This window comes from Thamnophis sirtalis, unplaced genomic scaffold (assembly GCF_051295495.1).
Source record: "Thamnophis sirtalis isolate CommonGarterSnake01/CBP01778 unplaced genomic scaffold, rThaSir2_p1.2 scaffold_8, whole genome shotgun sequence".
Classification (NCBI taxonomy): domain Eukaryota; kingdom Metazoa; phylum Chordata; class Lepidosauria; order Squamata; family Natricidae; genus Thamnophis; species Thamnophis sirtalis.
The window spans coordinates 37,843,230-37,857,773 of NW_028261388.1; the positions used below are offsets into that span (position 1 = coordinate 37,843,230).

General features: G+C 41.5%; 1 protein-coding gene across 1 annotated transcript in view; it reads left to right on the forward strand.

The window, feature by feature from the left end:
• The first annotated feature begins 2,839 nt into the window (after positions 1–2,839).
• EPHA6 (EPH receptor A6) overlaps positions 2,840–14,544 on the forward strand; it is a 415,820-nt gene continuing 404,115 nt past the window's right edge. Inside the window, exon 1 of the mRNA XM_087721464.1 lies at positions 2,840–4,313. Within this exon, the coding sequence (XP_087577590.1) occupies positions 4,205–4,313 (109 nt within the window). The 5' untranslated portion in view covers positions 2,840–4,204. The remainder of the gene's footprint in view (positions 4,314–14,544) is intronic.

The window sequence follows — 14,544 nt, forward strand, 5'->3', positions numbered from 1 at the left end:
AAATGTCTTAAATCTGTAGTTGGTTTTGGACATTATTTAATAGAAAAATAGAAAGTGATATTTATAGATTTTATATTCCACTTTGTGACGGAAACATTAGTCACCAATTTTTCATTAGGAAGGGTCAAAATATAAAAAAATAGCTTTGAATTTCCAAAACACAATAATCTTGTATTCCAATATTGTTATATTTTCAAAAGTAGTAGAGAGATTCAATTAGTTGTGGGTTTAGATTCAGAAGTTGCCCATTAATTGCAAATGAATTTCTTTTTGAATTTTTATTTTTATTTTTATTTTTATTATTATTATTATTATTATTATTATTATTATTATTATTATTATTATTATTATTATTATTATTATCCTTCTACAACACCTTACAGTCATTATAACAACACTATTATGTCATCATACCTGTACATGTAAATATTATTTCGGTTCTATTTTTATAAACCTTTATACAAAGTTCTCTCTCTCTCTCTCTCTTTCTCTCTCTCTCTCTCTCTCTCTCTCTCTCTCCCTCCCTCTCTCTTTATCTATCTTTCTGAAAATGATTTTTTTTGTCTAAATTAAAGAAGTTTTTACCAGAGACCTGGATGCCTTTTACAACTTTGAGTGGTATCATTACTCAAAATTAGATAATTTATTATGCTTATAACAACTCAGTAACACTCTTTATATGCTATATCTTACATGCCGATAGCATTTCATTTTCATTCTGAAAATGAAACAGTTCTTTCAATTTTCTTGTCATGTTGTCCTTCAACATTGATTGAAAAGAATAACTTGTTGTGAAGAAAAGTCTACAGGCATAATTATAATCTCCTTGACTGTACAGTAAAGAAAATGCTATCCAGTGCTAGATATAGACATACCAATTTTTATTACACAAGTTCAGTATTCATTATATTCTATTGCACGTATTCCTCCTAAATATTCGAAGTGTTTCATGTTTGCATTACTCATATTGGACAAAGTTCATTCTGAAATGTAATTTAGACTGAAGATTTCTAGATTATAGATTGAACCTGTATCACTCTATTAGACAGTCTTATTACAATACTGATTTCTAAACTCTTTCACTGTTCTATAGTTCTATAAAGCTCCTGTACAGTGTTTTAAAAACTTCATTGTATCTGCAGTTTGACTTCAACTGCCATCGGAAAGGGTATCATTAAAAAAATCCTTTAGTTTATTATCTGAATGTATTCTATTAACTTTAAATTATAACAAAGATTGATAGAATAAAAAGAAAAGATTTCAAACTTTGCTAAATAATCTTGAAAAGGCAGAGTGAATAACTTTACTGTATGCCTGAAAGTAAACTTTTTGATATCTACAAAATGGCATCTGATGTGGGTATTTCCATATTAGCTCAGTTATAATTATGTAAAGTATAAAATATAAAATGGATGATATAATTTTTTTTTGTTTTTGTATTCTTTGCCTCTAGATTTATCAGTTGAAGAACATATCTGTGAAGGTTCAGCACTGCTATCTAATCATATGACCCAGAGTTCAGGCTCAAAGACAAATATACCAATTCACACAATAAGCTAAATAATGACCCATCCAATGGAATTTGTGAGGTTCTTTAGCTTGCATTTAATGTAAAAGAAACAATTTTATTTGATTTTCCTCATATTTAAATAAATTCAATTCATTTATTTCTTCCAATTGATGCACTTTCCAATAGCCCTTCTATGAAATCTATTTTTATAAATGTATTACATACTTTGATTAGGGGCCACCCAATTACATGAGTTACTTATATAAATGTTTTAAATGAATAAATACATTTTGTATTTCTCTGCTTACAAGACAGACTCATATATCATCTTTCTTGGTCTCTCTTCCTAGCTACCTACCCACAAAATACCATGTTAAATCAATTAAAGATGTATTTTTGTTGTATTATTTTCCCTCTCCTCACTTGTGATAATGTGGGGGGGGGCTCTTTTTTCCCTCCCCAACTTTATTACCTTTGGTAATAATATCTTATCTACCTACAAGTTTTTATGTGAAACCTTATTTGCCCTTGTTTATTCCTAACTTTCTAGACCTAGATTCTTTCTCTCAGGTTGTGAGCCTTGGTCTTTTTTCTCCTTGTACTCTTCATACCTTTATAAATTCTTCCACAGCATTCTGAGGTGAGGCCTTTCTGAGCTCCTTTTTCTCATTTTCCTCTAAGCCTAGAATCAACTAGTATGATCCTTTAAATATATTTACTACTGCTTTTACACAACAGTCTCTGCCTTTCTAGAGGTTGAGTTCAGATCCAGAGTGATGTCTTCCTGAGCAATGTTTCTCACACATTACTGCATTTAATGTATTCCCCACACATTAAAGCTGCTGCTGTTGTGAGCTAGGAAGTACTTCTCAGCATCTTCTCTGCTGCCCATCTCCTTCTCCATAGTACCGTCTCAAATGCTAACACTGCTGACAACATGAAAACATGTTTTGGGTTTGTTTATTTCTGTTCTATTACTTTAATTCACCTTCTGGCTAGCTCCTATAATAACCACCAGACAGGCATTCTCATCTATCATTTCTTCCTCTGTTGGACATGTAAGAAAAAAATTGATAGGTTTAGTTCACTGAAGACAATATCATGATTTCCTGACCCAACTTTGAAACTCATCATTTTGTACATGACCTTAGCCTGCAACATCCCAACCAGACTTGGGAAATCATTATTCTACAGACCAGGAAGTTGCTCGTCCCCAGGAAGGATGAAAAAGCTAAAGATAGCAAATTGCCACCATGCCCTAAGGATTACCAGTGTCTTTTTATCTAATGCAATTTTAAAGTTTAGCTGTTACTGCCTTCCAAAAGCGATTTTATTTATTTATTATTTTATTTATTTATTTTTATCTTGTCAACTAACCCCCTCTAGTGCCGAATAGGCTGCATTTGACCTGCAGGCTGCTCACAGCTACCAAGCTAAACTAGCTTCTTTCTTCTTCCTCCTGCTCTTCCAAGAGCTAACCACCAATCTTTCACCTCTTCTCAAAAGAACAACCGAGCAGGTGAAAAAAAGCTCCAACCTCTTTCCTGCCTTGCTTCTCTCGCTTCTTTCCCTCCAGCCCCCTCCCCAAACCTTTAAAGATCCAGTGCAAATGTAATTTCTCCTCCCACCCGTCTTTTGGCAGGGAAGGAAAGAGAAACACGAATCGGGAATTTTTTTGCAGCAAACAGTGGCTGCTGCTTCCAAGGGTTGCCGGCTCAGAAAACCTCAACAGCCCTCTTGCCGCTTCGGACGCCAGATAGCATATTGATCCTGCTCCTCTGGAGTGTCTCCGAAGGGCTGCTTGGCTTGATATACCACTGGCACGCACAGTCCTCCAGAAAAGAAAAGGTGGGGAGGCAGGACTCGTTCAGTCCCAAGCAAAAGCCGATGGGGAAAAAACGGAGATGTCAGTAGGCGGGAGGAAGGGAAGCAACCCAACTGAGTCTGATTTGCGAGTGCTTGGCGTCAAGGAGCCTCCGTCCCAGCCAAGGGGAGTCCGTCGCGGCGGCTGGGAAATCCTGCTTGGCAAGTTTTCCTGACGACTCAGGAGAAGCGGGGAACTGTCCAGCGTTTCAGCACCTTCTAGTCCGCAACTGGCGCAGCTTATCGTGAGCGGGGGGGGAAAAAAACCTTTCGCGGCTCGGAAATTATTCTCTGTCCCGGCGCTGTCCCTTATGGTCAAGCGCGGGGATGGGCAATCGACCAAAGGGATGGAGAGGCTGCTCCCCAGGCGGTGGCTGCAGTCGTTCGGGGGGTCGTCAGTGAAACGATTGCTGATGATGATGAGAAGCTGAAAAGGAAGCAAAACGGAAGAAGGCAGCCAGGTGGACGACATCAGCCTGGGTACCCTTCTTGCATACACACACTCACGCACGCACATACACACACACACGGCATCCGAACCGAGGAAAGTTTTCCGGCTAAGCTGTTTGCCTTTCAAGTCTTACAGGCTCAACGATATCCTTTGCCCTCCAGCCTCTGTTTTAGAGGGGAAGGAAGCTCTTCTCGGGGCAATTTTTCCCCAACCCACTACACCTCCCCCCTCCTTTGCTATTTCTTCAGCTTTGGCAACAACTGCGAACCTGATTCTTCCTTCCTTCAGGGCTTCCACGCTGCTTATTAGCCTGGACAGGCAAAGAACCTGACATCCTCAGTCCTGGTGTGGGACCAAGAGAAAGGTCTGAGGTCCCAGCCATGGACAGCAGTGAAATGAAGGGCTTCCTTTGGAAATTTAACCTGTTCTTTCCTTTGGTGCTGCTGCTGGTGTGCCTGGGAGGCTGCAGTCATGTTTCCAGCAACCAAGGTAAAAGAGAGAGGAGGAGAAGAAAGGGAGAGGGAGTTGTTGGGAGTGGGAGAGGTACTGGATGGACTGATAAAGAATATTATTTAATGTGCAAAAAAAAGCAGGTTCTGTAAAGTCTGCAAAATAGCTGCCGGGAAAGACAATTCCCATAGGCATGAAAGGATCACTTGTCCCTTTCATGGGCTAATGGAATGGTCGCTCTGTCTCATCTGGCTGTGTCAATTGATTTGCCCCACTTAAGTGACAGATGGAGGAGAAAACATTTTCATGCATGGTAGAAAGGAAGTTAAGTTTCTGCATTAATTCAAAGCTTCCTGGGGCCCAGACCAGACCAAGGATGCTATGCCACTGATTAAACTCAAAGAAGCTTTAAAAAGAAATACCCTCTTGATTTTAGCTTATCTAAATATTTTTTGTTTGCTCAGGTAAGCCCTGCTAAACAGAACAAGAATATGGACTTTGAGCTTACACTTCTGGTTCAAAGCATGTAATTTTGTGTAGCTAATTGTTGTAGATGGATGAATGGAGTTTTAAAACTTAAAGGGAAATATACATTAAGTGGGGCAATCCAAATGTAACCTGAAAGATAGTTCCTATGCCTGGATTTTTTCCCCTTAATCATGAAATCAAGGAAAGCTGTTCTTCACTAGATTGTTTCTATAAGCTTATTTTGACTTTTGTGTCAAAATGGCCTACCTCCAGAAGTTGTGGGTCCTCCATCATGTGCGGTTTCTAAGAAAAAATTGGACAACCAGTGAAATAATATGCTCCTGCTTGAGCAGAAGGTTGGACCTGAAGACCTCCAAGGTCTCTCCCAACTCTCTTTGTTCTGTTCTGTTTGAGGTAATTGTATTGTACTATTAAGGAATGGATATTGCTGTCTATGTAGGGCTTCTGAGGCCCACCAAGAGTCTGAAGCTCTTACAGTTCCTCTAAAGTATTACCGAGTATGCATGTATTTGACATTCCATGAATCTTGGCCTTGGTTACAGACATGATCATTTGAAAATAATAATATAAATATAGCGAGTACTATTTAAATAATACTATATAAATATGAAAGATTTTATTTCTTCTTTGTCCTTACTTTACACCTGCAAAAGGAAATTAAGGCATAGAGATCATGTTTTATGATCCAATAGTCTATCTAAAACACCTCTGGGTCTCCAAATCTGTTCAGATGAAAGCTTAAAGGATCATCTCTGCTGGCTGAGTACAATAGAACAGCACTTAGGAGATCTGGGCAAATCAAAAGCTTATCTTTTGCTTTACCTGCATAATCATTTTAATAAGTAGTGTCCTTGGACTCATTCTTGACCCTGCTTTTCTTCTTTGGGGAATATCATGGCAACTAATCTTGTTACTACTTAATGATCTGTGGACACTTATGCTGACAGGAAAACCACAGAATGTCAACAAATGAACTATTATTGATTTGTTCAAGTGCAAAATGCTATTCCTGCAGGAAATTAAATATGTGTACGTCCATATATGTGTCTAATCTTCAAAATAATATACAGCCATGTATAATAAAACCTTTTTATTTGGCTATGAATGACAGTGCTTGAGCAGACATATAGCTAATATAAAAGAAAATATCAACCGCTACTCCTCCAAATAAAGCTGAAGGCAGTTTCTTCTTCTTTTTTAAATTGAAAGAATTATTTATAGATTTTGTAATTTAATAGCCAAAATGATTCTCAACAAAAGATCAGGCTTTCATACTATGGAAGAGTTTGGTACATTTTTGACATCAGATATTGATTTTACTAGAAATGGATTGTCCTTATAAATTAATTCAATCCTTACCCTGAAAATATAGTTTATAGATTGGAGTGACTAGTGGCACCTTTGAATCCTTGTGTTCCAAACAAAAAACATTAATTCAATTTATCTGTATTTTACTATCCATGTATGATTCCCATGTTGTTATGCTTAGCTTAATTACAGAGAAGCACAATTATTCACTAGCCACTGCCTGATCTGCAGAGTCCTTGTTCTAAATGCATGACATCTCATTAGCTTTTCAGGCAATTCCTTCACTACACCTATGGGTGTGAATATGTGTTTCATTTCTGTTTATGTATAGTGAGAAAAATGATGATATGGTGGAATTTTATTTCATGAGCTTTGAAAATGATAGTACAATAAAAATGGAGAGTGAGTGAGTGAGGGAGGGAGGGAGGTATGAATAAATTATATTATTTTGAGTGTCTTTATATTTTAGGGTTTGAGGATGTCATCTTTTAATTAGGCTAAATTTTGTATGCTATTTGCCATCATACTAGATCCAAAGATATGTGTGGATTTGTGTGAATGTACATATATATATACACACACATACACACAGTACATACACACCTGTGTTTATCCCAGGTGATCTGCTTAGCAACTTCAGATTTAGTTCATTCATATTTATGCTTACCAACATAATCAGCATAAAATCTATCAAATCGGAATTAATTTTGCCTGCATTTACATAAGTACATAAATACAAATATGTCAGATAGAACTTCATTAATAGTTCACTTATCTTAACTTCTTTCTTGTCTCATTGCTAAGAAGCACAACAAAAAGTATTTTCAGTAATAGTAGAGAAATGTAACCAGAAAATTACTAGCAAGCATATTTTTGAATGCTAAGATCTGCAGCCATCTATGTTATCTTCAAGACTAGTCTTAGCATTTTCTTAGTCTACAGATTCATTAACAATTGCAATTCAAATAAAATGATACCCTTAAACTGCAAGCAATGTGCCATAGCATTGTATAAAAATACATTGGTATCTTGATTGCATTGACCGAAACAAATTAATTCTACATTGTAAAAAAAAAACTATATGACTAATTTTAACTATCAGATGTATAGAGCTTTCACCTAATATTCCTAAACACTTTAGATATTTTATTGCTAGGCTTCATCTTAGGCTACTAGAGGACTATGATTACCATATCCCTTTATCTTCACCAAATATTGTTTCACAAATAGCTAAAGTAAAATAAATTGTGTGGTTGCTTTTTATGTAAGCAATAATCATTCTTCATAGTCCAGTTTTCATGATATTGTTCTGTCTGCTGGGTCTGTTGCATTCAGAAGACCCATTCGGGCATTACAAATCTGGTGTGCTCATGACAAGAGAAGTTCAGGTGACTCACTGCTTCCAGATAAACATTTAATGATACTGGCTTCTCTGAAGACATTCACCATTGAGCCATGATAGCTGCCATATGAGCCAGGACCATAATACAAACTTTTATTTATCTAATGTTAATTACACAAATGCAAATGCTGAAGAAAAGCTGATTTCACTGAATAATATGGCGAAAGTAGTAGGGCTTAATCTGATACCATTTAATGGGGCTGGAGTTTAATCCAATTGCTAGAAGATGAAGTTGCAGACAAATAGAAACTGTTGTTCAAGTCTTTTGAGGTGAAGGCTTGGTAATTCAAGCATCAACCCTACAATATATCACAGCAAGCAGTTCTGTCCTCTGACTTGAAAGATTGCTGGCACTCGAAAACTGCTGGATTGCGAGTAAGCAATTGTTTTCCTTCAGTGAACTGCTATTTGATTTAGAAGCTTACCCTGCTCATATATTTAAGTAGTACTATTATACTTATTGCTAAAAAGTATTCCTTTTTATCATATATTATATATATAACACCCACATTCTTTAAATTTGATACGTTGTGTTAGTAATCCATATTGCTGTCATAACCTGAGCTTTAATTTACACAAATATTGAGTGAAAGCTCTCTATTGACATCACTAATATTGGTTTAAATAAAACCACCACTATACAACAAACACTCTTGCCAGACAGATTTAAGTGGGTACATTGAAGCTAATTATATCATAACAAGAGTTTCTATCAGGAGTAAGTGTTCTAGATAGCATAACACCTGGGGAAAAAATTAGTATCAGATTGACTCAGGTTGAAATTGTAAAGAAACTGGCTAGCAGGTTGGAAGTGACTGGTTTACTAATAGAATACAGGTAGCCCTCTACTTACAACAGTTCACTGAGTGACTCAAAATTACAATGACACTGAAAAAAGTGACTTTTTTTCAGACGCCTCATGGTCATGTGATCAAAATGCAGATGCTTGGAAGCTGGTCCATATTGATGACAGTGTCCTGGGCTCATGTAATCACCTTCTGACAAGCAGAGTCAATGAGGAAGCCAGATTCATCTATCAGCTGTATTATTAACTTAACAATTGCAGTGATTCCCTTAACAACTGCGACAAGAAAGGTCATAAAATGGTGCATAAGTCACTTAACAAATGATTTAGATTAGATTTAGATTTATTTTATTTGTATGCCGCCCTTCTCAGGGAGGGACTCAGGGCAGCGAACAACTCAAGGGGGAAAGGGAAACATAGAACACAATACAAGAAGTTAAAATAGCCAAGAATCACACAACCACACAAGTCGAGAGGGGAGGGGAACTCATCAACCCCAGGCCTTGTTCTGTTGCTAAATGCCTTGCTTAGCAACAGAAACGTTGGGCTCAATTGTAGGGATAAATTGAGGGTTAGCCGTAGTTTTCTTTTTTTTCCTTACTAAATGAAATTAGTTTCCTTTTCATTAAATAAGTGAAGGGAATTAAGCTAAATCAGATCAAAGACAGGCTAATGTTTTCATTCATCTGAGGGCACTGTAGATCCTTAAAATGTTTGACATAAAGATTTCCCCCTCCTACCTTGTCTTTCTTCCATTTTTGGTCTGTTAAGGTTGAATACATAAGATTAGGAAAAGTCTAACCATGTTCCTTAGAGAACTGATGGGGCTGATGGTCTGTTTTAAAACTCTATGTCTTTGCTTGAGGTTATTCAATGGTATCTGGAATTCTACCGTTGAGGTTATAGGATGTCAGTCTTCACCGTACATGACTGATTTAATAAGTGTAGGAGCATGATTAATAAATAATTAAATTAATATTTGTTCAAAGTTCTAGTTTGTTCCTTTGAGGAACTGAAAAACTCTGTAAATATTGATGGTATATCATTAAATAAATACATAACAATTGAATTTTCAAAAGATAATAAAATATTGTAATGATTAATTATCCTTTGCCTTTTTCATTCCGAATTTTTTTCAGTACTCTCTGAAATGCTTCAGTGGAAAATTTATGTAGCCATTTTCAAATTTTAAATATCTATCTATCATTGTTACAACGACTGTAAAAATGCAATCGATTATTTTTTTTTAAAGTCCACTCAAAACAACTTCAGCAGAAAATATTTTTCCAAGTATTAAAAAAAGTAGATATGCTTGAGGCATAATAATGTATAAAGAGGAGCACTGAATTTATAGAACTACTGGTGGCAAAACTATTTTCCTTGGTATCTTATAATTATGCATATATTTATGTGTACTTATTGTATTTTGAGTATGTGTACAAGTGTACATGTGAGATATATACCACATTTTTCAAACTATAAGATGGACTGGAATATAAGACACACCAAGATTTCAAAGAGAAAAACAAGAAAAAATAGTTTTTGCCCTCCCCAGCCCCCAGGAGCACACTGCAGGTCTCCCAAACCCTCTGCACACACCATTTTTGCAAAAAATGGGCTCGCTTTCATGAAAAATGGGCCCATTTTTTACTTCCAAACCCCCCCTCACATCTCATTTTTGTCGTCCACAGTCCCTAGGAACACTCTTCAGCCCTTCCAAACCCTCTGCATGCACCATTTTTTCAAAAAATGAACCCATTTTTGGCAAAAACAGGATGTGTGGTGCAGAGTTCCAGGAGGAAAAAATGGCTGTATTCAGTGTATAGGATGTACACACACACATACACAGAGAGAGAGAGAGAGAAAGAGAGAGAGAGAGAGGGAGGGGGGGAGGGAGGGAGGGAGGGAGGGAGAGGGAGGGAGAGAGAGACATACACATATAAGTTGTTTTGTTAAATGGGTTCCTTGAGGCTATTTTACCAATCAATTTATTTCGGAAATAGTTTGGAATTCTTCTGTATTTATCTTACTCTTTGAGCTATAATAAAAATTTGAATTTGACTTTGCTCAGAAAGGACATCCAACATCTTTTGCCTCAATCTTCTTTCTTTTGTATCAAATTACTTGCTAACTGTAATAAATTAAAAGTTGCCCCAGAGCAGCGATGGCGAACCTTTTTTGGCTCATGTGCCATAAGGGAGGGAGTGCAAGAGGGTCGTGCGTGGGCATGCTGCATCCATAATGCAATGTGCGACACCCCCATAGTGTGCATGTGCACATGAGAGGTACTCCCCCCCCATTTTTTCCATGCTCACCAGATTAGGTGGTGCAAATATTTGTACCCATGTTTTCCCCCAAAATAAGATCCTGTTTATTTTTTTTTGCCACTAAAAAATACACCAGTTCTTATTGGGGGGGGGGTTGTAATCCACTGACTCACTTCACTTGAGTACATTGCTTCCAGACATTTTTTTTTCAGACATTTATTACGATTTATAGGCTGCCCTTCTCCCTGAGGGGACTCAGGGCGGCTTACAATCACGGGAAGGGGGTGCAATAATACAAGACAAACAGTGAGTAAACAAGATAGATAATAAAACACCAACTTGCATTCAACAGTCAGCACTCGGGAGGGTAATTTAAAAACTTATCCCCAGGCCTGCTGGGAGAGCCAGGTCTTAAGGGCCGTGCGGAAGGTCTGGATGGTGGTGAGGGTACGAATCTCAACAGGGAGATCGTTCCACAGGGTCGGAGCTGCAACAGAAAAGGCTCTCCTCCGTGTAGTCGCCAGTCAACATTGACTGGCAGATGGAATCCGGAGGAGGCCCAATCTGTGCGATCTAATCGGTCGAAGGGAGGTAATCGGCAGCAGGCGGTCTCTCAAGTACCCAGATCCACTACCATGGAGTGCTTTAAAGGTGGTCATCAATACCCTGAAGCGCACCCGGAGATCGACAGGTAGCCAGTGCAGCTCGCGGAGGATGGGTGTAATGTGGGCGAACCGCGGTGCGCCCACTATCACTCGCGCGGCTGCATTCTGGACTAACTGCAGTCGCCGGATGCACTTCAAGGGCAACCCCATGTAGAGCCCATTGTAGTATTCCAGCCTAGAGATCACAAGGGCTCGAGTGACTGTTGTGAGAGCCTCCCGGTTCAGGTAGGGCCGTAACTGGCGGACCAGGCGAACCTGGGCAAATGCCCCCCTGGTCACAGCTGACAACTGATGGTTAAAAGTCAGCTGTGGATCCAGGAGGACTCCTAGATTACGGACCCTATCTGAGGGGTATAAAATTTGACCCCCCAGCCTGAGTGTTGGAATGTCAGCCAAATTGTTGGGAGGGAAACACAACAGCCACTCGGTCTTGTCCAGGTTGAGTACCAGTTTGTTAGCGCTCATCCAGTTCTTAACGGCCTCAAGGCCCCGGTTCATCACGTCCACCGCTTCATTGAGTTGGCACGGGGCGGACAGATACAGTTGTGTATCGTCCGCATATTGATGGTATTTTATCCCGTGCCTCCGGATGATCTAGCCCAGCGGTTTCATGTAAATGTTAAATAGTAGGGGGGATAAGACCGAACCCTGCGGCACCCCATATGTTAGGGGCCTCAGGGACGATCTCTGCCCCCCGACCAACACCGACTGCGACCTGTCCGAGAGGTAGGAGGAGAACCACTGCAAAACAGTGCCTCCCACCCCCACCTCCCGCAGTCGTCGCAGAAGGATACCATGGTCGATGGTATCGAAAGCCGCTGAGAGGTCAAGGAGAACCAGGATGGACGCATGGCCTCCATCTCTGGCCCTCCAGAGATCATCGGTCAATGCGACCAAAGCGGTTTCAGTGCTGTAACTGGGTCTGAAGCCGGACTGGAAGGGGTCAAGATAGCTAGCTTCCTCCAAGGCCCGTTGAAGCTGGAAGGCCACCACCTTCTCGACAACCTTCCCAATAAAGGGGAGGTTGGAGACAGGACGATAGTTGTTTAAAATGGCTGGATCCAAGGATGGTTTCTTCAGGAGGGGTCTCACCACCGCCGTCTTAAGTGTGGCGGGGAAGTGCCCCTCCCGAAGGGAGGCGGTCACGACCACCTGGATCCAGCCATGTGTCACCTCCCTGCTGTTGGCAACCAGCCAGGAGGGACACGGGTCCAGAATACAGGTGGAGGCACTTACAGCTCGAATGGCCTTGTCCACATCCCCAGAAGCAACATCCTGGAACTCAACCCAGAGATGGTTTACCAAGTAATCCCCCTGTGTCTCGGCTGGATCTACGGCGGTGGAGTCCAAGTCCGAACGAAACCGAGCAACTTTGTCCGCCAAGAACTGGGCATAGTCCTCAGCCCTACCCTGCAAGGGGTCTCCCGCATCCCTCCTATTAAGGAGGGAGCGGGTGATCCTAAACAGGGCGGCTGGGCGTGACTCGGCAGACGCTACCAAGGCGGAGATATGCGTTCTTTTGGCAACTCTTAGTGCCCGGATGTAATCCTTGGTGCAGGTAGTCAGAAGTGCTCGGTTCTCCTCGGACTTATCGGACCTCCACAGGTGCTCTAGGCGTCTCCTCCGGTGCTTCTTCTCCCGGAGCTCCTTGGTGAACCAAGGAGGTCTCCGGGATCCGCTGACCTGGAGGGGCCGTAGTGGCGCAATCCGGTCAAGAGACTCCGACGCCGCCGAATGCCAGGTGGCAACCAGAGTCTCCACCGAACTGTGGGCGAGAGTGTCGGGAATTACCCCAAGCTCCGTCTGGAACCTCAAAGGGTCCATAAGTCGCCTGGGGCGGAACCACCTGGTCGGTTCCTCCTCCCTACGGTGGGGGTTTGGTCTCCGGAAGTCAAGCCTCAGTAGGCAGTGGTCTGACCACGACAGGGGTATGATCTCATTACCCCTCAGACCAAGATCACGCATCCACTGCTCCGAGAGGAATACGAGGTCGAGCATGTGACCCGCTGTATGAGTTGGGCCCCGAATTACCTGGGTCAAGCCCATGGCTGTCATGGAAGCCATGAACTCCTGCGCCCCGTCAGAGCGTTCACCGAGCGATGGCAGGTTAAAGTCCCCCAGAACTATAAGCCTGGGGAGCTCAACTGCCAGCTCGGCTACTGACTCGAGGAGCGAGGGGAGGGATGCTGCAACGCAGTTGGGAGGCAGGTACGTTAGCAGCAAACCCACTTGACCCTTGAGGTCCAACTTTATCAGCAGGGACTCACACCCAGCAAGCTCCGGAGCAGGGACCCTACGAGGTAACAGAGACTCCCGGATAATAATAGCCACACCGCCACCCCTTTCCTGGGCTCTCGGCTGATGAAGCACCTGAAATCCCTCTGGGCACATCTCTACAAGGGGGACTCCTCCTTCTGTGCCCAGCCAGGTTTCAGTAATACATGCCAGGTCTGCCCTCTTGTCAACAATTAAGTCCCGGACGAGGGGAGCTTTGTGAACAACAGACCTGGCATTTAGCAACAGCAGCCTGAGACCAGGGTCTTGACTACTCGCGCCATCTGGTCTTGGAGTGGGACTCATAGGGCCGGAAGGAGGGATCTCTGTAATGTAGCGAACCCTCCTTCCCCGGTAATGGCTTGCCCTAAAGTCCCCGCCATATCTGCCCCTCCCTGTTATGACCGCAATGCTCCGACCCTCTCCCATGGCCATAGTCCCCCCGACCACCCCGGTGACCCCCGCAAACCCCGGCAGGTCCTCCGAGTCAATCATACCCAAGCTCTCACACAAGCAGTCCTCACGAGTAATTAAAAAAAACACAAATTACAACAATAATAATAATAAAAGTGAGATCATTCACACCATCCCAGACAATCCCATGCACTCAACATACCAGTTTAAAAAATTTAAATTTAAAAATTAAAAGTTGCGCAAGTTGGCAAGACCGTACTAAGCTTGTGATAGTCCAAGGCGTCCTCCACCCTCCCCTAGGGGGGGAGGGGGGGAGAGGTGCTCCACTCCTCTCCCTTCCTATGGCAATTAATTGGCAAGATGGTTAAAGGCCCAGTTCCAATCCACTGAAGATACATAGAGGGGGGAGGATGGTGCCTCCCTCCCTCTGGTAGGATTGAAAAGTCCCAGGAGTCTAGATGATTTAGGGGCCTGCCAAAGATGTTAAGTCCGGACTGCCAAATGTGTAGTAAAAGACAGAGTCTGAGTGGCTGCAGTAGTGACACTGGGGCAGAGAGAGGTGACACTGATTGAACAGGTGTAGTTCGTTCATACATATAAAAATCCGAGGGCTGCAGTTGCAATAGTGGCCACTGGGGGGAGTCCA